Source organism: Rhineura floridana, chromosome 6 (genome assembly GCF_030035675.1).
Source record: "Rhineura floridana isolate rRhiFlo1 chromosome 6, rRhiFlo1.hap2, whole genome shotgun sequence".
NCBI lineage: Eukaryota > Metazoa > Chordata > Lepidosauria > Squamata > Rhineuridae > Rhineura > Rhineura floridana.
This window is the reverse complement of record NC_084485.1, coordinates 136,340,574-136,367,102: the sequence shown is the minus strand read 5'-3', so window position 1 is coordinate 136,367,102 and position 26,529 is coordinate 136,340,574. Positions and strand designations below refer to the sequence as shown.

The 26,529-nt window shown below is 40.1% G+C and overlaps 1 protein-coding gene across 9 annotated transcripts in view; it reads left to right on the top strand.

The window, feature by feature from the left end:
* CLCC1 (chloride channel CLIC like 1) overlaps positions 1–23,367 on the top strand; it is a 32,409-nt gene extending 9,042 nt beyond the window's left edge. For all 9 annotated transcript variants that reach the window (XM_061633919.1, XM_061633920.1, XM_061633911.1 and 6 more), the window contains 9 exons: positions 3,251–3,469; positions 5,069–5,209; positions 6,252–6,345; positions 8,753–8,850; positions 8,938–9,084; positions 12,714–12,950; positions 13,480–13,536; positions 21,520–21,798; positions 22,973–23,367. In XM_061633919.1, the coding sequence (XP_061489903.1) occupies positions 3,251–3,469; positions 5,069–5,209; positions 6,252–6,345; positions 8,753–8,850; positions 8,938–9,084; positions 12,714–12,950; positions 13,480–13,536; positions 21,520–21,798; positions 22,973–23,002 (1,302 nt within the window). In that variant the 3' untranslated portion in view covers positions 23,003–23,367. The remainder of the gene's footprint in view (positions 1–3,250; positions 3,470–5,068; positions 5,210–6,251; positions 6,346–8,752; positions 8,851–8,937; positions 9,085–12,713; positions 12,951–13,479; positions 13,537–21,519; positions 21,799–22,972) is intronic.
* The last annotated feature ends 3,162 nt before the right edge of the window (positions 23,368–26,529 follow it).

The window sequence follows — 26,529 nt, the reverse complement described above, 5'->3', positions numbered from 1 at the left end:
ATAACAGAGACCTGGTGGAATGGAGAAAACCAGTGGGATATGGTTATCCCTGGATATAAACTATATCGGAAGGACGTATTGGTGGCGGAGTCGCTCTATACGTGAAAGAAGGCATTGAATCCAGCAAGCTCGAAACCCCAAAAGAGGCGGACTCCTCCACAGAATCGTTGTGGGTGGTGATACCATGCCCCAGGAGGGACTTAATACTGGGAACGATCTATCGTCCCCCTGATCAAAATGCTCAGGGAGACCTGGAGATGAGATATGAAATTGAGGAAGCATCCAAACTAGGAAATGTGGTAGTAATGGGTGACTTCAACTACCCAGACATAGACTGGCCGCATATGTGTTCCAGTCATGACAAAGAAGCAAAATTTCTAGATATTCTAAATGACTATTCCCTAGACCAGCTGGTCATGGAACCGACCAGAGGGACGGCAACCCTGGACTTAATCCTCAGTGGGGACCGGGACCTGGTGTGAGATGTAAGTGTTGTTGAACCGATTGGGAGCAGTGACCGCAGTGCTATTAAATTAAACATACATGTAAATAGCCAATTGCCAAGAAAATCCAACATGGTCACATTTGACTTCAAAAGAGGAAACTTTACAAAAATGAGAGGATTGGTAAAAAGAAAGCTGAAAAACAAAGTCCAGAGGGTCACATCACTCGAAAATGCTTGGAAGTTGTTTAAAAACACTATATTAGAAGCTCAACTGAAGTGCATACCGCAGATCAGAAAAGGTACCGCCAGGGCCAAGAAGATGCCAGCATGGTTAACGAGCAAAGTCAAGGAAGCTCTTAGAGGCAAAAAGTCTTCCTTCAGAAAATGGAAGTCTTGTCCGAATGAAGAAAATAAAAAAGAACACAAACTCTGGCAAAAGAAATGCAAGAAGACAATAAGGGATGCTAAAAAAGAATTTGAGGAGCACATTGCTAAGAACATAAAAACCAACCACAAAAAATTCTATAAATACATTCAAAGCAGGAGACCATCTAGGGAGGCGATTGGACCCTTGGATGATAACGGAGTCAAAGGTGTACTAAAGAACGATAAGGAGATTGCAGAGAAGCTAAATGAATTCTTTGCATCTGTCTTCACAGTGGAAGATATAGGGCAGATCCCTGAACCTGAACTAACATTTGCAGGAAGGGATTCTGAGGAACTGAGACAAATAGTGGTAACGAGAGAGAAAGTTCTAGGCTTAATGGACAATATAAAAACTGACAAATCACCGGGCCTGGATGGCATCCACCCGAGAGTTCTCAAAGAACCCAAATGTGAAATTGCTGATCTGCTAACTAAAATATGTAACTTGTCCCTCAGGTCCTCCTCCGTGCCTGAGGACTGGAAAGTGGCAAATGTAACGCCAATCTTCAAAAAGGGATCCAGAGGGGATCCCGGAAATTACAGGCCAGTTAGCTTAACTTCTGTCCCTGGAAAACTGGTAGAAAGTATTATTAAAGCTAGATTAACTAAGCACATAGAAGAACAAGCCTTGCTGAAGCAGAGCCAGCATGGCTTCTGCAAGGGAAAGTCCTGTCTCAGTAACCTACTAGAATTCTTTGAGAGTGTCAACAAGCATATAGATAGAGGTGATCCAGTGGACATAGTGTACTTAGACTTTCAAAAAGCGTTTGACAAGGTACCTCACCAAAGACTTCTGAGGAAGCTTAGCAGTCATGGAATAAGAGGAGAGGTCCTCTTGTGGATAAGGAACTGGTTAAAAAGCAGAAAGCAAAGAGTAGGAATAAACGGACAGTTTTCCCAATGGAGGGCTGTAGAAAGTGGAGTCCCTCAAGGATCGGTATTGGGACCTGTACTTTTCAACTTGTTCATTAATAACCTAGAATTAGGAGTGAGCAGTGAAGTGGCCAAGTTTGCTGACGACACTAAATTGTTCAGGGTTGTTAAAACAAAAAGGGATTGCGAAGAGCTCCAAAAAGACCTCTCCAAACTGAGTGAATGGGCGGAAAAATGGCAAATGCAATTCAATATAAACAAGTGTAAAATTATGCATATCGGAGCAAAAAATCTGAATTTCACATCTACGCTCATGGGGTCTGAACTGGCGGTGACCGACCAGGAGAGAGACCTTGGGGTTATAGTGGACAGCACGATGAAAATGTCGACCCAGTGTGCGGCAGCTGTGAAAAAGGCAAATTCCATGCTAGGGATAATTAGGAAAGGTATTGAAAATAAAACAGCTGATATCATAATGCCGTTGTATAAATCTATGGTGCGGCCGCATTTGGAATACTGTGTACAGTTCTGGTCGCCTCATCTCAAAAAGGATATTCTAGAGTTGGAAAAGGTTCAGAAGAGGGCAACCAGAATGATCAAGGGGATGGAGCGACTCCCTTACGAGGAAAGGTTGCAGCATTTGGGGCTTTTTAGTTTAGAGAAAAGGCGGATCAGAGGAGACATGATAGAAGTGTATAAAATTATGCATGGCATTGAAAAAGTGGACAGAGAAAAGTTCTTCTCCCTCTCTCATAATACTAGAACTCGTGGACATTCCAAGAAGCTGAATGTTGGAAGATTCAGGACAGACAAAAGGAAGTACTTCTTTACTCAGCGCATAGTTAAACTATGGAATTTGCTCCCACAAGATGCAGTAATGGCCACCAGCTTGGATGGCTTTAAAAGAAGATTAGACAAATTCATGGAGGACATGGCTATCAATGGCTACCAGCCGTGATGGCTGTGCTGTGCCACCCTAGTCAGAGGCAGCATGCTTCTGAAAACCAGTTGCCGGAAGCCTCAGGAGGGGAGAGTGTTCTTGCACTCGAGTCCTGCTTGCAGGCTTCCCCCAGGCACCTGGTTGGCCACTGTGAGAACAGGATGCTGGACTAGATGGGCCACTGGCCTGATCCAGCAGGTTCTTCTTATGTTCTTATGTTCTTAAATCCATCTTGAAATCTTGTGTTCATGCTGTGAAGACATCCACAGCTTTGCCTGTGAATTGGTAATGGTTTTGAGTCTAGAGCAGGTGAATTTGTATTTTACTTTTGAAGTACTTACAAAGAAAATATGAAGCAGAGAAACCTCAATCCCAATTATGGTCTTATATGGCAGACTGGCCTTGCGTAACAATTCTTTGCCTTTTCAAAGTGCCTCCACAGCAGTCAGTCAGTGTGGTTCAGCAAAGTTCTGTCCAGCCATGATTAACTGTCGGATTACTTTGCCTATTATTGTCTTGCAAAAAAAAATCATTTGCCAATTCAATTGTTTTGTGTTGTTTTGTAGCCTGATATCACTGGAGAGGCGCATTATGATGCTGAGATCATCCTTACAAAACAGACATTAAATGAAATCAACAGGTTTCTTAATGAAGATGGCTGGAAATCAGGTGCTTTAGATGATGCACTCAGTGATATTCTGATTAATTTTAGGCATCATGATTATGAAGCTTGGAAATGGACGTTTGAGGACACATTTGGAGTTGATCCATATAATGTCTTCATGGTGAGATACTTTTTCTGTAATGAAGTGTTCTCTAAGATGCCAGTATAGTCACTACTATCTCTCTCTCTCATCATGGGGTAAAAAGGTAAAACATAAATGCAGTGCTTTGGCTCACTGAAGCCTGAGTGCATGCACTCTTTTTATGCATTTCTTCAGGCAGTAATATGCCAGGGGTGAATAATTTGTGAGGCAAATGCAGCCCATTAGCCATGAATTCTTACTATGGGTTCTATTATTATTCTTTATTAAATTTATATCCCGCCCTTCCTCCCAGAAGGAGCCCTGGGTGCAAACAAGAGACAAAATACTAAGAACAATTTAAAACATCTTAAAAATAAAACATCTTAAAAACATCTTTTTTAAAAAAGAAAAAACAAAATCTTTAAAAACTTCTTAAGCGATTCCAACACAGATGCAGAGTGGGAAAGATCTCTATTTAAAAGGCTTCTTGAAAGAGGAAGGTCTTCAGTAGATGCCAAAACAATAACAAATACTACACCTGTCTAATATTTAAGGGGACAGAATTCCAAAGGATAGGTGCCACAACAGTAAAGGTATGCTTACTATTTGGTCTATTTTTTGTTCAATAAATCTCCTGGTTATTCTGCCTATCTGGAAATGCAAAACCAAAGGGATATGAAGTAGTTCATGATTTAACCTGAGAGCTTGGTGGGATATGTTTTGTAAAAGCCTGAACTAAGTCTTACCTGTTTCATTTTCAGTATACATTGGTCCATCAATGTATTTTAAACTTAAAGAATTTATGGCTAATTGAACATGGCATTTAGTAAATCTACACCAATTTGATAATGGTTCCACATTGTTCAGTTTTACTTCAAGAACCAAAATGAAGCTGCTATCCTGCAAAGGCGTCATTAAAAAAATTATGAAATTTATATTGTGCAGTCCTCCCAAAGAAACTGAGTGTACTGATGACACCTTGTCCCAAGTCTCCTAATGACCACTCCTAATAGCTTAAAGAGCATTGGGGACAGGATCATACCCTGTGGCATCCCACAGCACAATTATGAGGGGGTCAAAAGACAATCATTCAGTGCTGTTCTTTGAAACCAACCCTGAGGATAAGATCAGAACCTTTTAAAAAAGTATTCTTCTCAGCCAACTGAATGAGATGGGTATCGGAGGTACTATCGTCAATGGTATCAAAACTGCTCAGAGAGCAAGAAAGAACAGGGTATGTCTCCCCTGTCCTTTGCCAGTAAAAGTCATATGTTGGGACGACCAAGGCTGTTTCAGTCCCATAAACAAATTGAAATGGATGAAGATAATTGGTTTCATCCGAGAGTTCTTGCAATTGTTGTGCCAAAATCCTCTCAATTGCTTTCCCTAAAAAGGGGATATTTGTGACTGGGTGGTACGTGCCACAAACCAATGGGTCCAGGGTGGAATTTTTCAGGAGTAGTTGGATCACCTCTGCTGAAATTTGGTTTATGACTCCCTCAAACAGAAACTGGATGGTTTTTCTGTTATTTTAATGAATCCTTTCATTCCTAAAAATGCATGGTATTCCCCCCCCAACCTTATCTATTATAATTATTTTGCAATTCATATCTCTCTTTTGTCTCCTGTTTTCTAAAGGTACTTTTGTGTCTAGTATGCATTTCAGTAATTGTTGCTACAGAACTGTGGACACACATTGGTTGGTTTACACAGCTAAAACGTGTTTTATTCATAAGTTTTCTCATCAGTTTTGGGTGGAACTGGATGTACTTATATAAGGTAAACAGTTAATAAATACAATTAAGGAGCAATGAGGAAGTAGATACAATGGGGGGGAAAGAAAATTATATATTACGCTGCTCACTATTTGGCTCTATAACCTAAATCACAGCAAGACTAAATATAAACTAAGGCCTTCCACACTTGCTACCTTTAAAACAGAAAATGGTCTTTGTCCTGCACACTTTGGTCTTGACAGAAAATGGCCTTTGTCCTGCACACTTTGGTCTTGATAAATTGATCAGCAGTGGGCTATTTTTGTCACTTCTGTAAAACAATTTAAAAATTTAACTGGTTCATACTTGTTAAAATGTAGTAAGCTTGGCACATTCTTTTTAATTCTTCCTGATTCTTGTGGCAGTTCAGTACTTTTCCACTTTTCCCGTCCTATGTGATTGTCTCATAATAGTGTACTTCACCAGGCCCAAGAGGCTTGCAAGACTACTTTTAATTCCCCTTATATGCAGCCTAGAAATCCCCAGGTTGCTCACCATTTGAAAGGGAAGCAGTCAATGTAGAGATGCTGTTGCTGGGGAATATTCCAGGCTTGAAGCTTCAGCTTCTCTCTGCCATGTGTTGGTAATCAGAAGCTCAGTCACAGAATGGAGAGTGCTTGGCTTTGAAAGCCACATAAGTACAGTCTGTCTTATGTAATCATACATTTTGAAAAGTGGAATTTTTTAAGCTTTGAATTATGCACTTCTGCTGTGAATGAAAGGAGTGCAGTATTTTAGAAGTATAGTATTTAATTTCCCTGTTTAGTGATTTGTCTTAACAGAATTTGATATGCAGTTTATTACATGCATTTATATCCTGCCTTTTAGGATAAAAATCCTCCCATGATGGCTCATAAATAACATCAAAATACATTGATATAATCATAATTAAGATATAAAAATAATACATTTTTGGGAACTTTCCCCAGGATAGTGATGATATATCACCCAGGGGGGGGGGAGAGCAGGATTTCTGCTTAAACTACTGTTTTTTAAAAAAGACTCCCAAATAAAATTTATTTAAAATCCCTTGGTTTCTCTTGTAGGTAGCCTTTGCTCAGCATCAAGCTGAAGTGGCAAAAATGGGAAATTTTGATAACGTGTGTGCTGAGAAGATCCACTGGAGTGATGGCCTAATAGGTGAGTAATTTTTAATTTGCTGTTTAACTAAATGTCAGATTTGTTTTAGAAAACAGTGGAGTTTAATTTTAATATGGGTTCATATAAGCTGTGCATTATACATCTCTGATACTGCAGATTGGCTATAAATTCAAGTTTTAACCCTAGGTCAATTCTTCCTGATGCCCTCATAATGTTCTACCTTGTACCAATATAATGACTTCTGGAACATTACCTGTGAATATAAGCATGTCAAAATGTTTTGTTCCAATACAGCTTACTCAAATATAATCTTCTGTGGAGATTCTCCTTTGGTGGTTTTGTTGTTATGTGGTCCAAAGTTTGATAACCTCAGTTTCATCATTTTAGCTTCTAATAATAGTTCTGGCTTAATTTGTTCTAACACCCAATTATTTGTCCTTTTTCGCAATCCATGCTATCTGCAAAGCTCTCCTCCAACACTGTATTTCAAATGAGTTTATTTTTCTCTTATCCTCTATTTTAGTGTCCAACTTTCACATCCATACATAGAAATCAGGAATACTGTGGTTTGAATTATCCTGACTTTAGTGTTCAGTGATACATCTTTGCATTTGAGGACTGTTTCTAGTTTTCTCATAGCTACCCTCCCCAGTCCTAGCCTTCTTCTGATTTCCTGACTATTGTCTCCATTTTGGTTAATGATTGTGCCAAGGTATTGATAATCCTTGACAAGTTCGATGTCCTCATTATTAACTTTAAAGTTACATAAATCTTCTGTACTTCTGTGTAAAATCTCTCCAATCCTCTTCTTCTGCATTTGCCGTTGGAGCGTAGACTTGGATGATGGTTATGTTAATAGGTTTCCTGTTTAATCTCATTGATATAACTCACTCAGACCTTTCATTACAGCTCCTAATTGCTTTTGCTACATCACTTCTCACTATTAAAGCAACCCCGTTTCTTCTTAATTTCTCATTTCCTGCATAAAATATTTTGTAGTTGCCTGATTGCAAATGTCCCTCTCCCGTCCATTTTAATTCACTCATGCCAAGTGTTGTGATGTGTTCCATTTGTTGCTTGACCATTTCTAACTTTCCCTGGTTCATGCTTCTTACATTCCATGTTTCTATTGTGTATGTTGTACAACTCCAGACTCTCCTTTCGCATCTGTGTGCATCAGCCTCTGGGCTTTTTTTCGGCTTTGACCCAGCTGTGTCATTAGTCACGGTACTACTCGTACTTGTCCATTGTTCTTCCCCAGTAGCTTACTGAGTGCCATCTGACCTGGGGGTCTCATCTTCCAGCACTATCTTGTGTTGCATTTTGGATAGTCTATTCATAGGGTTTTCATGGTAAGACATATTTAGAGGTGGTTTACCATTGCCTTCCCCTGAGTTTGAATGCATCTTAATCTGGTGTCTTAGCGTTGACTATTCTGCCTCTTGGTCTAGACTCCTGACGCCATTGCTCTCAGCTTCTGTGACACTCTGAACCCCACTCACTGCATTAAGGTGTGCATCCTAGAGGAGGCCTTCAGTGGTAGATTCAGTTAATAGAATTGGGCCCAAACTAGATATCTGGCAGTAGACTAGGAACCAAGTGTCTGCTTAATATCTAAAAAAAGATAGGGAAAAGGAGAAGTGATGCTGAACTTCTCCAGTACTGCTTTATATCTTAAGTGAAAACATTCTCTCTCCCTACTCCCATGTCTACCTTTTAGTTATTTCTCATTTAGATATTAGAAACAAAATAGAATTCAAGGATTTGGCAACAGACCCAAGTCTAGATACTTGGGTCACTCCTGCAGAATTGCAAAGTGGTTGAGGGAGAAAGGTTCCATTTGCTATGGCTAATTTGAAGAATGCTTACCCCATCTATTATTTTCCCTTTCCCAAATGCCAGTGTGGTGTAGTGGTTAGAGTGTTGGACTACGACCTGGGAGACCAGGGTTCGAATCCCCATACAGCCATGAAGCTCACTGGGTGACTTTGGGCCAGTCACTGCCTCTCAGCTTCGAGAGAAATGCAATGGTAAACCACCTCTGAATACTGCTTACCACGAAAACCCTATTCATATGGTCGCCATAAGTCGGGATCGACTTGAAGGCAGTACACTTGCATTTTTTAAATGCTTACCCACAGCTTGGCAAATACATGTCTATGCTGCAAATTGGGCTTTAGGCATGTCTTATGTACCCAGCCTAGCAAATATGCTTTAAAATAACCTGGGTATTTGCATAAAGATTAGAAAATCCTTTCCTGCCAGCTCTTGTATCATTTCCTCTGATGAGACAAGTTATGTAGAAACATTTACTTACTCCTCACTGTCTTTGATATTTATCACATATTAAAAACATCTTAACTAGTAAAGTGATATATTCAGCCTTACAACTGAAATACACTTGCTATTTTTATTAATTGTATGACTTGTTGCTTTTTAACTATAGAGTGGTTTAGAAGCTCAATGACATTCCAAGATGATCCTTGTCAAAAGTACTATGAAACCATACTAGTAAATCCTATCTGGCTTGTTCCTCCAACAAAGGTATTATTTCTAACCAAGTCGTTTGTATGTTGTTTTCTAGTGAGTTGTCAAAATCATTCTAATTTTAGTTGTTGTCCATTGTTTTAGGCATTGGCTGTTACATTCACCAATTTTGTAACAGAGCCATTGAAGCACATAGGACAAGGAATTGGTGAATTTATTAGAGCACTCATGAAAGAGATCCCATTGTTGCTACAGGTTCCAGTGCTAGTCATCATAGCAGTGGCAATTTTGGTATGTATATGTACACATGTAAAGAATTGAAAATTCTGGCACCCCCTTGTGCCAGAAGAGGCAGCTGTGATTATATGACTACACTCTTTCCATTCCTAAGAAAGAAGTGTTACAAGATAAGATCTTTAGAAATATTTACAAGGCAGGGTTGAAGTCTACAGTTAATATGTTGAAGAGTAATAGCTGCTTTTTTTCCAAGGGTAGTGAGAACTATCGTCTGAGTGAAGTATCCTAGAACACAATGAAAAAGTTAAATTATCCATATTTTAAGATTTCTAAAATGGACAGCTTGTTTATTTAAAACAAATACACTCTAGCTTTATAAGGCCCTGAGTACATAAGTTGGCATTCGCCCTCATGTTTAATGTGCAGTTGTAAGTCCCTCTTTTAATCAGATGGGTATAAATAAGCCTAAAACTGTAATTTATTACCTCGGTCACTATTATAGATACACTACTTAACAATCTCTAAGTAAAAATGGTTGACAATGTAAAAAAGCTCTTGAGAAAATCTTTTTTTAATGAGGAGCACAAAATTTTAAAATATTAGGAGCTGTGCCCCTGCTCACTCCACTCACCAACCCCTGCCACTCCTGCCATGGTAACTCAAACTTCCTCTTCCCACCCCATCCAACTGCTAAGCTCTTTTCACTTCCCAACCTTATTTCTGAAACCACTGCTCTCTTCTACTCTGCAGCCCAACTTTCCACCCATTTTCACCTTAGCCCCCATGTCCATTCCTCCTCCTTACCCTCCTTTTCTGCAATGACCCCTTTTACACAGACAGGCCACATGGTAACCTCTGCCCACATATTGCAACTACTAAGCACCCTTTTCACCTTCTGCCCAATTATGAAACCATCACTATTCTTCAGCCCCTTTCGTACCCGTTTCATCTTCAGCCCTATTTCTATGCCTCCTATGCCTTCCTTTTTTTGCAAACCCCATTTGCCGCCATTTTCACCTTCACCCCTTTTTCTTTCCTCCTCCTCCCTCATTTTCTCCTCTTGCACACAGCCCACCGCTATTTCTATGCCTTCTGCCCATCCTATTCTGCAGCTCCCTTTACACACATACCCCATTTTAAACAATGGGAGAGGTATGAGTAAAGTAGGGATGGAGGATCACTGAGGGAAAATGAATGAATAAAATTTATTACGGTCAAAGACCAGCATAACTGAGGGGGAAAGTCTTGGTTTTCAATAATGGGAGTGTTTATTATTATTTATATTTATTAGTCATTTTCCTTGCAGTGCAACCCAAAGTGACTTACAACACTAAGATTAAAACCGATTATAACAAATAAACCCATTAAAACAACAAACACAATATAACAGATCAGTACAAATAAAGACAGGTCTTGCAAGACCTGCCACATCAAAAGAGGCCATTGATATCTAAAGACTTTCAAGTTAAGGGTTAAAAGCCTGGGTAAAAAGGTTTTTGCCTGGCACTTAAAAAAGGAAATTATGGCACCAGGCACGCTTGTATTCCACAAGTGAGGAAACCACTGAAAAGGCCCATTCTCGAGTTACCACCCTCTGCACCTCCCTCAGAGGGGCACACGGAGAAGGGCCTTAGATGAAGAATTCAGGGTCCAGTTTGGTTTATATTGGGAGAGGCGGTCCTTGAGTTGGGGCCCTGAGCTGCATAAGACTTTATAGGTCAAACCCAGCACTTTGAATAGAGCCTGGAAACTAATTGGTAGCTGCTTCAGTCATGCTAGCATAGGTGTTATATGTTCAGATCATCCTATCCTGGTTAATAGTCTGGTTGCCAGATTCTGCACCAGCTGCAGTTTCCAAACCATCTTCAAAAGAAGCTCCATGTATAACACATTGCAGTAATCCAATTTAGAGATTACCAGAGTGTAGACAACTGAAGTTAGGCTGTCCCTGTCCAGATAGGGGCACAGCTGGGCCACCAGTCAAAGCTGATGAAAGGCACTCCACGTCATTGAGGCTACTTGAGCCTCAAGCGACAGTAATGGATCCAGAAGTACCCCCAAGCTACGTACCTGCTCGTTCAGAGGGAATGTAACCCCATCCAGAGCAGGCCATGGCCCATTCATCTGTTTTAGAGAACCACCCACTAACAGTGTCTCAGTCTTGTCCAGATTAAGGTTCAGGTTATTGGCACTCATCCAGTCCATTATTATTATTACTATTACTACTACTACGTTTGTATACCACCCCATAGCCGAAGCTCTCTGGGCGGTTTACAGTAGTTAAAAACATTAAAAACAAATATACAATATACATTACTGAGGCAAGACATCGATCTAGCACATCCACTGCCACACCTGCAGATGTAAAGGCGAAGATGTAGAGGAGATGTAAAGCTGTGTGTCACCAGCATATTGCAGACAACAAACTCCACAATTCCGGATGATTCCACTCAGCAGTTTCATGTAGATGTTAAAAAGCATGAAGGATAAAATTGATCTCTGAGGAACCCGACATTGAAAGGTCCATGGTGCCAAACAATAGTTCCTGTGATAGCTCTTTTCCAAGCCCCAAGTCCACTCCCCTAGTTGTATTCTCTCTTCACTGGAGTTGGCTGTCCCACCTTGCCTGCCTTTTGTAACCCTTTTTAAAGTTCCTGACAGCCCATGAGGTGACTGCCCTAAAATAGAAGCAGTAAAATAAATGAGTGAAGTGTGTCTCCATGTTTTCCTAAACACATGACCGGTACCAGATGGGTTCTAGAAATAATATACCTTGTATTCCCACATAATTCAAGAGATCTATGTAAAACAAAGAGGAAAACTTTTATTTTAAACTAAGGATATTTTTTTAGGACAAGCGTGTATAGCTGGCACATAACAATTTACAATTCTTCACCTTTCGCTCGGCTATGTTTCTCAGTGTTTCTATATTGACTTTCTTTCTCTCACTTCTACAAGCCACAACTCATATGACCTTGTTAACTGAGTCTCTTTACACTCTCCCCCTCTTCTGAACATTCCACTTGCAAGATTGGCTAATGACAGAAAAGGGCTGAACCTAACCCTGTCCATCACAGTCCCAAAGTACCATCCTCTGAAAACAACTATCCAATTACGACTGGAACCACTGTAGAACAGTGCCCCCCCCCTCACAACTCAGATAGTTGTTCCCAAAGAATACTATGGTCGATGGTTTGAGTAAAGCATGGATGGAGAACCATGAGAGGGGGAAAAGTGTCAGTTTTAACAATGGAGGAAATTTGAATACAGCAAGAAGGGAGTTGGGAAAGGCTCCATTGCACCCATGTTAAGTTGTTAGCTTCTGAGTTATACCCATTTCTGCTATTTTTCCTTGTTAAAACCTTTTTAAAAAACAACTAACAGTGTTCCTTCCCAGTCTATTCAGACCTCTCCTATTGTATTAAGCCACCACTTTTCCCTTCTTACTGTCCCCCTCTGTTCTTGCTGCTTTGCTGGGGCAGGAGTGGATCTCAGTATTGTTAGAATATGCACAGACATAGCTTGGAGGACACATCCCCACCTTGCTACTCCCCCTTCAGTTCACTGACATTCTTAGGCAAATATAGTATAGGAGATATGTATGAGCATGGATCTTGAGGGTCCTGTTTTCAGAACAATTAAAAAGGAAGAACGGAGTGCTTACAAGGGTGTCTCTGTTGTAGAGTTTCTGCTATGGGGCTGGAAGATCAGTTACTGCACTAAGGCAGTTAACCTACCAGGACAAACAACTACCTCCTCCGCTTCCCCCAAGGAACAGAGAACTACAACAACAAATACTACATCGGCAACCAAATGGTGCAGATGAAAATGGTGTCAGTATGGTAGAAAATATGGGAAATATGCACTGCATTGGCTGCAGCAAGAGAGGGCCTTATGACAGGGGAGATGCTTCAATAAAGGTAAGAGTGGCAGTTAAGGTAAATGGGCAAACGTCATTTTTAATTCAAATCAAACTTACTGAGTAAAAACTATAGCAAATTGGTTTCTTCTAAGTTTCATTTTTGAATATTTGCAATAAAGATTCCAAATTGAAACAGTCATCAAATAAATTCCCATATAAGTATCTCCATAAGAGTGTATCACTTTCAAAAAAGGGTAGAACATATTGGCTAGTACTCCTGGCGTGGCATTCTTAGCCATTTAAATACCATTGTGTGATGCTGTAATGCCCCGAACTGATTCTTTAAAAAAGTTAATTAAGATGTACAGTCCTACAGATGTCTACTCAGAGGTAAGTCCTATTAAGTGCAGTGAGACTTCATAGAATCATAGAGTTGGAAGGGCCTATAAGGCCATCAAGTCCAACCCCCTGCTCAATGCAGGAATCAAAGTTAAAGCATACAACTTGGATTTGGGACTTACTTGGGAGTGTGATTAGAATTGTAGCCTTAATTATTTGATGACCCTCATTCACCTTGTGTTTTTCAGTGTTCAGAAGAAGTAAATTCACAAAAAGAAATAAAAAAGAACAGTGAAGACCATCTTGTAAGTTGACATAGGATTTGTTTTTTAGGGGGTGAGGGATATTTTACTAAAAGCAATTTTAACTTTGAAATGTCTTAAGAAAAACACTGGATTCCTTGGAATATTAAAAATAATTGAAATTATTATACATATTTATAACTTAATTGCTATTTCAGACTGTCTCTTCTTTATTTATACAAAACCTTCGGTGTTGGATGTCTCCAAGTGAGATTTAGTTCCTTCTATCATTTGAAGGCAGGAAACCTTTGATATAAGGGGGGGGGGGCTTTTTATTCCCCATATATTTTTCCTGCTCTTTTTCTTCTTAGTTACCTGTCTGATTGCTGCTTATCTCTCTGATCACTATCTTTCCAATCAAAAGGGTGATGGAGTCACATAGCCACAACCATGCACTTCCCAAGCCAGCTGCTCTCCTTAGATTATTTATTTATTTATTTATTTATTTTATTTCATTTATAAACCGCCCATAGCGAGTAGCTCTCTGGGCGATGAACAAAACAAGATTAAAATACAGTATTACAATAAAATCAATAACAAACAGCAGCAAATTAAATGAAAAACATTAAATATAAAACATTGAACATTAAAATGCCTGGGAGTATAGCCAGGTCTTAACCTGGTACCTAAAAGAAAGTACCGTAGGCGCCAGGCGTATCTCCTCAGGTAGGCTGTTCCACAGTTCGGGGGCCACCACAGAAAAGGCCCTAGATCTAATAACAATCCTCCGGGCATCCTGGTGAGTTGGTACCCGGAGGAGGGCCTTGGATACTGAACGAAGTGAACGGGTAGGTTCATAGCGGGAGAGGCGTTCCACAAGGTATTGCGGTCCCACAATGTGGTGGATAACAGCCTGGGCTCATGAGGAGACATTCAATCCAGAGTCCCTTGAGGCAGCTAGCTTGCCTCAGCATCAGCTTGATGCATTACTGGAGAAGGAACAGGTTATGGAAACAGCTTGTCAGAACAATGTAGACACATACACCCTGAAGCCCTTTCTGTAAGGGGCCATTCTGATGATCAAATCCCATCTTTTTTTTCCTGCAGAGCAACTTTATTAAGCAAGGCTCTGCTAGCAGATGTTATCAAAGAATTGCATCCAACATATCAGAATAAATGTTCCAGACCTGGATCTGTATCACCCTGTTTTCTTCTGTCCCCCTCTGAGGATGCCTACTTAATACTTAATAACACTTCATTTCTGAGAAGAAATATGAGTTCTCAGACTCTACTGCTGTGGCCAGAAGTTTAGTATCCAGTAAGAGGAACCCAGCTCAGCCAACTCTATCAGGGTCATAAAGATATTGATCCCCAAGGGACTCGCCATCAAAACCCTGAGGAAGGTTAATAAAGTGAGTGGCCTGAAATAAGCACATATTAATGTTATCTTTTTCATGAGGCAATTTTTTTGTATTTATGGTTTAAAGCTATAGCTACTCTAGACCTTGCCCTTCTGACCCAGGTCATGTCTCAAACTGTTTTGAAGGGGACACAGTCCTCCCAGAACCCAAGTCTTCAGCTAAGATGATCCCAGTTCCTGGAATCATGTCAAAACATGATAAAATCAGAATTATGGTAATAAGTTTTATATCTTAGAATAGCAGGTCACAGATCATAGAATACAATAGAATAGTAGAGTTGGAAGGGGCCTATAAGGCCCTAGAGTCATCTTAAGCTGACCTGGCACTTAAACACATGCATAAAGCAATTGCCTTGACCATTAGAGTTTCCTGCTTGGCATCAGTCTTCGCCAGGGTAGATGACCTGCTTGATCACTCTGAGCAGAATCTGTCAAGAATGTTACAAAACTATGCACAAAATGCCACCATGGATACTACAGAGTTTGCTGCCAGGGCTGTAACAGCAGAAATAGTGGCTAGAGAAGTCTGTGATTGAAACATTGGGAAGTCAATTCTGCATCTAGATTTAGCCTCACTTCTTTCTCTTAGCTGGTCCTCATATTTGGGGAAGACTCCTTGAAAGAAATACTAGTGGAATCAAAGGATATTTGTAAAACTATGCCATCTGCACCTAGAGAGAAAGACAGGTGCCACCCCCAGTCACTGCATGTTCTCTGCATACCAACTGCTACTCCTTGTGCAATCAGGATTTAAGGAGTACCAAACATTCCTGAAATAAACATTACTTTCCCTCTAGAACAGGTGTGAAGAACCTTTGGTTGCTGAACTACATCTCCCATTATCCCTGACCTTTGGCCATGCTTCCTGGAGAGCTGTAGTTCAGCAACATCTGGAAGGCCAAAGATTTCCTACACTTGCTCTAGAGGTCAGTCGTTCACCAGTGTCAAGTCAACCAACACCCAGATCAAGATGGGGGTGGGGAGGCTTCAAAGCATCTTCCTAACCTGGCAGTGCATAGCATCAGACCACTGGATCCTAAGCACAGTTAGCAAAATTAACTTTATAGAGCTTCAAGCAATACCACCCAACAGCGTAATTACTTCTGTAGTCTCGTAAGCCAGAGCGAAACAGCTAATTGTTCAAGTGGCAATAAACTGAAGCTTCCCAAACTGTGGTCTGTATACCATTAGTGGTCTTTGAGCTTCATTCAGGTAGTTCGTGAAGTGTCTGTGATTGAAGATAGGAAATGGCACACCCATTACATTAAACGTTCATATTGATTAATTGTATTTTACTGTTTCATTTGTTCTTTACGTTGTATTTTACTGAATTCTATGGAATTCAAATGGTAGTGCAATAACATGCTATATATAAGAAATAAAAGAAGCAAAAATACAATTAAAAATCACATGGCATCTAGCACAGCACATTACAATTACTACAACAGGCAGAAAAATCATTTAAGTAGTTCACCAAAACCGTTAGCAATTTTCAAGTGGTTCATGGAGAAGAAAAGTTGGGAACCATTGCAATAGATCATCTCAAAATTACTTCTATAGAACTGATCCTATGAGGGGAATTCTCCACAACAGCTGCTCCATATACTTTGTGGTGCCAAAGAAAAGCAAAACATGGTGAGTGGTTGCTGATCTGAAACACCTCAACAAGTTTGTAATCTACTGGACATTTCTGATGGAAACGTTCATCTTTGAGACAATTCATCAAGACAAATATATTTTTTTGCATTCATAGATCTCAGAGGTCTGTCTAACACCTCTCCATCCCATCTGGCTCATAAGCATCTGCTTTGCTTCTCATGCAACAGTATTAGCAATACCAAACACTGCTGTCAGCTCCAAGAATATTTACAAAGATTCCAGTCATCCTGGTGGTACATCTTGGACTCCAGGGAATACAACCTACTGATCCATGCTCCATCTTTGGATGAGGCCTAACAAGAAGTCCAGATAAACCTGGTCTATCACTTTCCATCACATCAGATTCAGCAACTTGGAGCACTATTTATCTGTTTGTTTATATTCATATATCATTCTCTTGCAAAACATCAGGGCAGTGTACAACAACATAAAAACATTGAAAATTCAAAATCATTAAAATGACTGGCAACTCAAAAATATTTTAAACATTTGGATAGCCCTGTTGGTACAAACAAGTCTTCAAGAGATACCTGAAAGTCAAAAGTGAGGATGCTTTTGACATAGTATAGGGCACCATCTCTTTATCAGCTATACATCCAGAAAATACTGGTTATCCATCCTCTCCGTCAAGCCTTTCCTTCAAGCAGATGTCATGTCTGACCAAGTTTTCAAGACCATAGTCTCCTGCATCAGTATCACACCTTAATCGAGGCATCACTGTACAGGGACTCTACATCCTGCCTTACTAGGATTACATAGCTCACCATTGTCACCCATGAGTGTGGGTCCCACAGTTCTGTTCTGGTGGATGAATGTTTACAACCTATCAAGGATCTGGCTTTGATGACCATCACTATGGACATAGGCCTACTGTATGGGGAGCCAACTGCAATGGCCTGCTTGCTTAGGGAGTCTAGAATTGGATAGAAATGCAGGAGTTACAAGTTGCCCATCTTGTCTTGTGCCATCCTTCTGATGGCTATGCATACTTCCTAATGTAAACAAACACCACTACAAAGGCAAATATCATCAACCAGTAAACAACCTGCTTGAGCTCTCATTGATTGCCAGATAAGTCAATAGCAAACAAAACGCAGCTGCAGATTGCCTCAGTCATCAACAGAACTAGCCAATAGAGTAGAAATTAGTTAACTGGATGTTCAGAGCAATTTCGGAGATACTTCAGCCAGCTGGAAGTAGATCTCTTTGCCTCAGCAAAGCACCAGTACAACAGATTCTTCACCAGGCATCCGACTCGAGCAGAACTGATGGACACCCTTATCAGCTTCACGGCCACACGGTCCTTCATTATGCTTCCCACCCACTCTACTAATCGTCCATGGTCTTTGGAGAGATTAGTATCAATGGCATTCACTGATATTAGTGGCCCCATTTTGGCTCGGGTGTCTGTGTTTATTGGAGCTGCTTCACCTGGGCATCTCCTCCATGGCACCTTCTGCTATCTTGTGACTTTCTATCCCAGAATGCTCCTACACCCAGATCCAGTGTTACTACAACTACCTGCTTAGAAAGTGAATGGATCCAGTTATACAAGACTGGGCTGCCTACGGAGGTAATTGTCACTGCTAGCCTCCAAATGACAGAATTTACCAGTTTCCCTGGGCAGTGCTGTATTGGACAGCAGGTATCAAAGAACTGCTTTCCTTCTTGCAAGCTGACTTCCAGGACCCAACACTCTTAAAAGACAAATGATTGCCATTTTATCAATCCTTGCTAGATCCAGTATCGGGTCACTAGGATCTCATGTGCTGCTCAAATGTTTTTCCCCAGGAGCATCAGTCATCAGTCCTCCAATCATGTGTTAGTTCCTGACCTGGAATCTCCATAATGTGCTACAGGCCCTAACTCTGTCTTTCTTGCCACTATTACTTCAGTTTACAGCGTTTCAGAACTCAGTACCCCATCCATCACAAACCACTTCTGTTTCTTCACCTTCTAGGTACAGGACCCACAATTCTGGAGACCTGCCCTGGACTAGCAAAGAAATTAAAACACTCTGTGTGGCAAGAGCTATAAAAAGTTGATAAAACGAACTTTTATTCAAGAGGGTGAATTGGTATTGGCACAGGCAATAGAGACCTGTGATACTATGAAATTTTGGAAATTGGTGTCTAATATTGTTGAGAATTTATTGTCATGTTATGAAAACTATGTGGGAGGTCATATTTGGACAGTGGTCTAATTATTCTGAATGGGTTGTTCCATCCTCTCCACCATTGGGACCAGTTGCCAAAATGGCCACCTATGACTATTAATGAGATCAAATCTATAATAATACAAACTAAAAACAACAGTCCCAGGGGAAAATTATATGTCACCCAACTTATTAAAGGTTTTTACAGAATAGTGGCCACAATTATTATCTTCATTCTTTACCTACATTGATAATTCAGGGAAAGTTCTAACTGAGTGGAAGGGGTATTATATAGTGGTCCCTATATAAGTAGAAGAGAACATCCAGCCATTTACTGCAGGTCTATTAGTTTACTTGATGTAATTGGGAAAATCCATTGCTAAATAGCTAAATTAGAAGACTAAGTGGTAACCAAGTAATATACTGGCTAATGAGCAAGTAGGCTTCCAAGCTGCAAGATCTAGAACTGATCACTGCTTCCCTTTACATTATCTTGCACAAAAATATACAGCAAATCACACTCAAACTTTTTATGTAGCTTTGTTAATCTTAGGTCTACCTTCTATACTATACTGAGAGAACAGCTTTGATAAAATCATGAAGAGTTACAAATAGATAATTGTCTTCTATATTGTATACAAGCTCTCTGTACCCATACTTCATTTAAAGTCAGGGTGGGTGCCCACAGGAACTTTCTATCAAAAACACACAGGGCATCAGTCAAAGATAATAGCACATTTTTCTCACCTTATATATAAATGATGTTATGCAACTGTCTGGCTCTCAATATCGCCCCCCCCAAAGATAATAAAAACATTTCATCCCTTTTATATGCAGATGACACAGTAATTATGTCTTTAACTCAGATTGGGTTACATTGCCTTCTTCAATCTTATGGTAATTATTGTCAAAAATAAAGGCTTTGCAGCCTAACTGTCAAAAGACTAAAGTGGTTATTTTTCAGAAATGACTTCACAAACATCTTTGGAGGTTAGGGTAGAAATTGAACAAGTACTTTTTTTTAGATATTTGGGGGTCATGCTTTATTAAACAGAGAGATAGGGAGAAATCTGACCATGAGTCTATAATTTATCTACAGTATGGACAAGATAAATATACAGCTGGGAAGACTACACATTTTCTATCTGTAGTAACAGACAAAAGGAGAATTGTTTTGAGAATGCTGTGTCCTGCCAGCAAGATTCAGAACTTTAAGTCTTTTTTATGCTTTTTCTTAATTCAATATTTTAGGATTTGTTTTAAAAGAATCAATTTATTCCTTTTTAAAGGGGCATACTGTGATCTGCCATGGAAATTCAGCATTTTAATCTGGTTTGTAATGATGTATGAATTAAACTTAGTTAAACTTGGTATTACCTTATGCTACTATCATTCTGTTAAACCTTTGTTTTGTAATGGTCTGATGACTGAATACAAATCAAAATCTGAATCACTAGAAGTGTGTTATTTTCTGACCTGACCATTTTATTTTGTCGGTCAAGTCAATTTTTCATAAACAGAAAATAATCCTTCTGGCCCTCTATACATCCGTAGAACACACACAAACAAGCACACTCCTTGTCTTTTTTCACCCAACTACTCTAGGCAAGAACTTTTCTAATTCTAGCTTTGGTAGGTGTATTAGAGCTTGTATCACATTGGCTGGTAAGGTACTACATATTCCTACACCAGGGCTACAGCTGCTTCAGCTTTTTTCATAAACTTTTATAAAATGTGTTGGGAAACTGCATGATCCACACATAACACCTTTACACTACAACTAGCCCTGTGTGTCTCAGTAGAGGCAGCTTTTAGGAAAAGAGTACTGTAGCAAATTATCCTCCTTATATAGGCAGTCACATTACTGTCCCATCCATGGTGTTACTAGCTCTAATGTATCCCATGTGGAGACATCCTACATTCAAGGTAGAAAGTACTGTTGGTCTTATGAAAGGTGGTTCTCCTTGAGTAGCCAGATGTCTCTAGTGCCACACCCTAGCAGTAGCTGCCTCCATTTTCTAACTATTTAAGCCCAACATCCAATGTGGACGGTGCCAGTTTTTGGTGGGTTATGTCTTTTATTTATTTATTAAATTTATATCCCACCCTTCCTCTCAGAAGGAGCCCAGGGTGGCAAACAAAAACACTAAAAGCACTTTAAAACATCTTACAAACAAAAGACTTTAAAACAGAATAAAGCAAAACAACTTTAAAAAACAATTCCAGCACAGACGCAGACTGGGATAAGGCCTCCACTTAAAATGCTTTTTGAAAAAGGAAGGTCTTCAACAAGTACTGAAAAGATAACACAGATGGCATCCATCTAATATTTATGGGGAGGGAATTCCCAAGTGTTGGTGCCACAACAGTAAAGGTCCACTTCCTATGTCGTGTGGAGTGGACCTCCTTTAAGATTGTATGTTGTGTCCCCTTTGGTGGCTTTTCTTTGTCCTGTTCTGTTTCTGTGCATCAGAGGATCTAATTGAACTCAGCCACATAATGGAACTGAACCTCCAACAGGAAGTGAGATCTGAAAAAGTCTGAGTCACATGATTTCCTGATTTTGAGAGATTGCAGTTAAATTCTATTTAGACCCAAGAAGAATTATCTTTCACAGTCAGGTCAACATTACCATTTTAAGCTTTCAGAATCAAATACACCTCTAAGGTTGCAATCTGCTTTTCTGGGAGTAAGCTCCACTGAACTCAATGGAACTCATGTCTAAGAAGGTGTGTGTAGTACTGCACTGTTAGTGATTTTCGATGTTCTAATATTGTTGCATAAAGTAAGTCACTAATGTCACTTCTTGCAGAAAGGATTTTATACCAAACCAAGTGATCAGGCTGCTGACAGAATAGAGATGAATAGCACAGATCAAAGCCTGGAGGAAGAAAACTGTGTTGAACCAGACAGATCTAGCCATATACAAGAACTCAGAAGAGGCAATGGAGATGAAAGAAAATGTAGCCTTAAAGAGGACAGGATTATGAAGCAAGAAGCTCTGGAGCTAACAGGATTTAAGAGGAAGGAGAGCAGCTCATGTGAATTAGAAGAACCCACAGAGAAGGTTACAGAAAGTTTGCGTTTCACTGTAAGTTTTAACATGCAACATCTCTTGTGTATCACAGAATGGGGAAATATACCTCAGATAATTTTGCCTTTCCTAGTGAGGTAGCTCTATTGAGCAAACACCAGAGGTCTTCCCTACTTTCAACCTGCTACAGAGTTTTGAAAAAACCTGCATAGCAGTCCCAACAAAGAAGTAGTTGGTTTATTATCTGCTAAATTGTGAATAAAGAATATATTCTAGGCTGCATAAACTTGAGATGGTTAGAGCGTGTAGTCTGAAATGCTGAAGCCACTTACTTAGAATTAGACAATGATGCATGTAAATTGTTCTGGAATGAATGATTTGAAGATATCTACTAGGTGTTATCTCTACATACTAACTAAATATAAAAATGAGCATAGACAAGATGGTCAGGTTTTTTAAAACAGTATTGTGAAGTTGAGTTTCAGGCTTCTAGGAGGTAGATTGCCAACAACACAGTGCTAGTTGTTCATATTCACTGTGTTTCTGTACTACTTGAGGAGCGCAGTTAGTAACCTTTTAAAGGGCTGTGTAACTCAGTTCTGTGCATATTTACTTGAAAACAAGTCCTAAATTCAGTAGGGCTTTCTCTCAAGTAATTGTGTATAGGATTAAAGTAAGATATCTTTAACAACATATGTTTGGTATAAGCAGCTATCTATAGTAGTTTGCCCAAGTGTGTATAACAAGACCCTGATAACATTTTTCTTTAAAGAACAACATCTTGGCCAGGGTGGGGAGTGTTATTAAGTTGAAAAAAGCTGGAGTAATCTTTCCCAGCTAGCCATTTTTCTATTTCAGTTTCTATTTCTTGCCAAAAATCATTTCCCCATGTAGGGTTTGAGTTGCATATTTGCAAAGATAAATGCATCTGAAGTGGAGGGATATAGTGAAGGATAGCTGGGGCAAAAAATGTGGCATGGCAGTATTACAGGTGAGGTAAACCCAGACCTCTCATATGCGTTTAAAAATAATGCTGTAGTCTGTGTTTGAAAGTGTCATATTTTTCTTTCACTACCATTGAAAGAATACTAGGATGGTAGAGTTGCATATTTTTTATTACTGTGTAAGACTTTGACTCCCCAGTGGAACAGAAATTAAAAATAATCTGAAAGGTTAGGGCTTGCAAATATATCTGGCAATAAACTTCTCATTTAAATCTTCTCATTTACAGAAACAAAATCTGAAGAACACTGCGTCTTGATAAACCCTTCATTTACATCAGGGAATGATTTTTTGAAATGCTTCTGCTAACAAAAAAGTGATACTCTTGAATCAGCTTTGTCACTTGTCAGTGCCTCAGTACTTCATTGCATAGTAGGATATTAGGCACATTGTTATTAAAAACCTGTATTATATTTGTCTGGTATCTTTGTATTAGGTACAGGAGCTTCAACTCATCATAAAAGCATCTTAATGAGAAAATCATTCTAAAATCTGGAAGTGACTCTCCTTTTAAGATGCATTAAAATAGCTTTGTATGGTATGTACGGCTTTACCAAATATACACAACACATTCTAAGGTTTTTGTAGTTGCTATTTGCCAACAAAATAAACTTTAACAAAATATTTCTAATGCAATTTCTGTTCATAAGCATCCTTGGAAATTGTTATTTAGCGGTGAAAGGAGATTTCCTCTATCATCTCCCAAGCCCAAGATCAGTACCTGTTTTTACCAAGTGTCATGTTTTGACTTGAGAAAGGCTTGAATGGAAGTTGGCCTGCAAGGAAAAGGAACACTGGTTCTTACCTGAGATAAGTTCATTTTCTGTGTAGAGAGAATATCTTCAACTAGGTTGCTCTTCTCATTCAGTCTAGGAAACAGGACCATGCAAAGCAGGCTTGCTGTGCCCTCTGTCTGAGAGAGCACATCCTTCTCCACTCTTTAAGCATAACAAATCCCAGCAATCCAAACTAAGCACCCCTCCCCCCCAGGAACACTGGTCTCAACTGAAGGGTATTTCTCCTGGATGATAGTCCATCAAGTGGGCTGTTTTCGCCACCTTGTGTCAGAAGGCAAGAAAAGCACACAAAAATTGAGGAAGATTTTCACTCCCTTGAAGCCCTCAAGTCCAGTACATTTAATGAAGAGACTGCTCACAGGTTGCCGAGGTAGGACAGGCAACACATATAAAAGAAGTACAGGGAACAGCAAAAACAGCACTTGGCACTGGAAAAAATAGGTTTTCTCAAAGTAACAATCTATTAGTTCAGAAACAGCATCCAATAGTCCCATTGCCCTGGATTATAGTCTCACCAAGTGGGATGTACCAGTCCCATTAGCTTCCACTGTTCTGAAGGATATGCCAACTGAGTTAATCCATTCAGTTCTGCAGGAGAGAAACAACAGTGAGAGTAATGTGGATATGTTCTGAAGCATGGAAGAGGCTATCTGCACACACCAAAAAGTTGTACATATCGGGATAGATATGGAAGCCCTGGAGGTGGAGATGAGCCACAAGGTAACTATTACCTTCATGAAAACTCTTGGTGCCACAGACTGACAAAACAAAATATTCTGATAGTGTTGAGGTTCCCAGGCAAACCAGAGAAACTTCTTGTGCTGGGGAAGAATGGGAATATGCAAGTATGCCTCCTTTAGGTCAATGGGAGCTAAGCAGTCCAAAGGCTGAAGCGTCTCTTGCATCATGGCCAGCACCAGACAACAGAAAGGGGGGGGGGGACAGGAAATCACAAAGAATAACAGTACAGACGACTAAGACCAAGAGCTAAGACTGTGGGACAACTCTCTTGAATGAAGGCAGGAATGGTCTGGAATTGAGTGGTTCAAGATAATACCTACTTCCTTGACGTTTGTGTGCATTTCCTGCCTTTGGACTGTATGTGGCAATAACAGCCCACCTGATGGACTATCAGCTAGGGAAAATAAAACAGTCATGGGAAGGAAGAGAACACATCTCCAGTGGGCACCAGGACACCCCCAAGTGGGCATTGTCTTCCTTGCTAGTGCTTGAGGCAGGAAAGAGTTAACACTCCAAACAGACTGCGGCCCCTCCCACAGAGTGCTAGTTCATTTTCCTGCCTTGCTTGAGCAGTACTGATTTTCACCTTGCAGTCTGGCCGAGTTATATCCTTATCTATTTGTCTGTTTAAATTATTTATTAGTAGTTATTGTTCAGTTTACTTGTCTCTGAATCTGTATGGGTGTTTGTATGTAGTTTGCTAACAAATTGCAGCGAGTGCCTGAATGGCAGTTTGAAGTGTTTGTTAGTCCGTTCAGCATACCTCACTAGTATGTCTTTGAGTTCCTGAGATTAATTAGCCTAATGATTCCCCTCAATTAATGAATTTTCTCTGTGGTTTTCTTTCCAATTAATGCATTTCTTCGATGATTTTCTCCTTCAATTAATGAATTCCCTGGGTGATTTTCCCCTCACTTAATGAATTCAAGGGTTGCTTCTCCCCCACTTTGTAAATTTGCGGGGTTGATTCTGTGTTGCAATCAGCGGATTGCTGTGCTTAATTAAAATAAAACAAATACAAGGGGACCACAAAAGACACTAGATAAGCTTCTCCTGCTGAAAGCGAAACGCCTAAGGAGCGAAGTAAGGTTTCCTCAGAGAAAGAAGTGGTAGGAGCGCTTGGTGTGGTAGCACCTACAGCCTGCTCGCACAAACCAACAGTTAAAAAGACAAGCCGTTGCAGTGCGCAGAGAGGCAGCTGCCATTTTACTCAAACAGCCCCACAGGCAGCACATGGCCCACTCACTCTGGTGGTAGCGCAGAGAGCGGCCATTATTCAACAGCATGCTGCTATTTCCCCTGTAAGTGATGAGGTATCAGAACAATTAGGGTGCAAAAATGTGAAAACAGTTAAAAGTGCAGAAAACCTTGTCAGCAATGCGGTAGCAGAGCAATCAGGGCGCAAACATGGACCAAAACAAAACATATTGTGAACCCTGCAGCAGAGCAATCAGGAAGGGTTGCTGCTGAGGAAACCAGAGATTATAATGATGATGCTCCCTTGTCAATGTCGTTACAGGGCAGAAGGGCACTGTATGTAGGAGAGCAAACCCAGCAGTAGAGTGCAGTAAATGATGAAATGTTCTCAGAGGAAGAGAGGGTTCCAGACTCTTCAGTCCTTTTTTGCTCAGATTCTGAGGAAAATGATGAAGAATTCACAGGTTTTAATATTCAGCACCCTGAAGTTCCACAGAGCAGTGAGGCCACGGTGCCCTTGAGTAATAGTGCTGTCTCTGGGCAAAGTCATCAACAGCAGCAGAGAGTTTTGCTTAAGGCAAATAAGCATAAGTAGCATCATATGAACTCCACACAGTCACTTAAGATGGGCTCTGCTGCCAATTCTTGTTCAAATCAGGAATTTCAGCAGGTGGAGTCTTTTCAGTTAGGAGCTGCAGAATTAAATTATATTAGAAGAGCTCTCATGGGTGATATTTCAGCAGAACTAGCTGTTTTTCACCAGTATTTTCAAGGGTTAAAAAAGGGTTAAAAACATTATTAAAAAACATATTAAACAATTCTGACACAGATGCTCTGCTGGTCTTTGGACGAAATAAATATTTTACTTACTGACACAGATGCAGACTGGGATAGGTCTCAGCTTAAAAGGCTTGTTGAAAGAGGAAAGTCTTCAAAAGACACCGAAAAGATAGCAGAGATGGCGCCTGCCTAATATTCAAAGGGAGGGAATTCCACAGGGTAGGTGCCGCCACACTAAAGGTCCGTTTCCTATATTGTGCAGAATGAACCT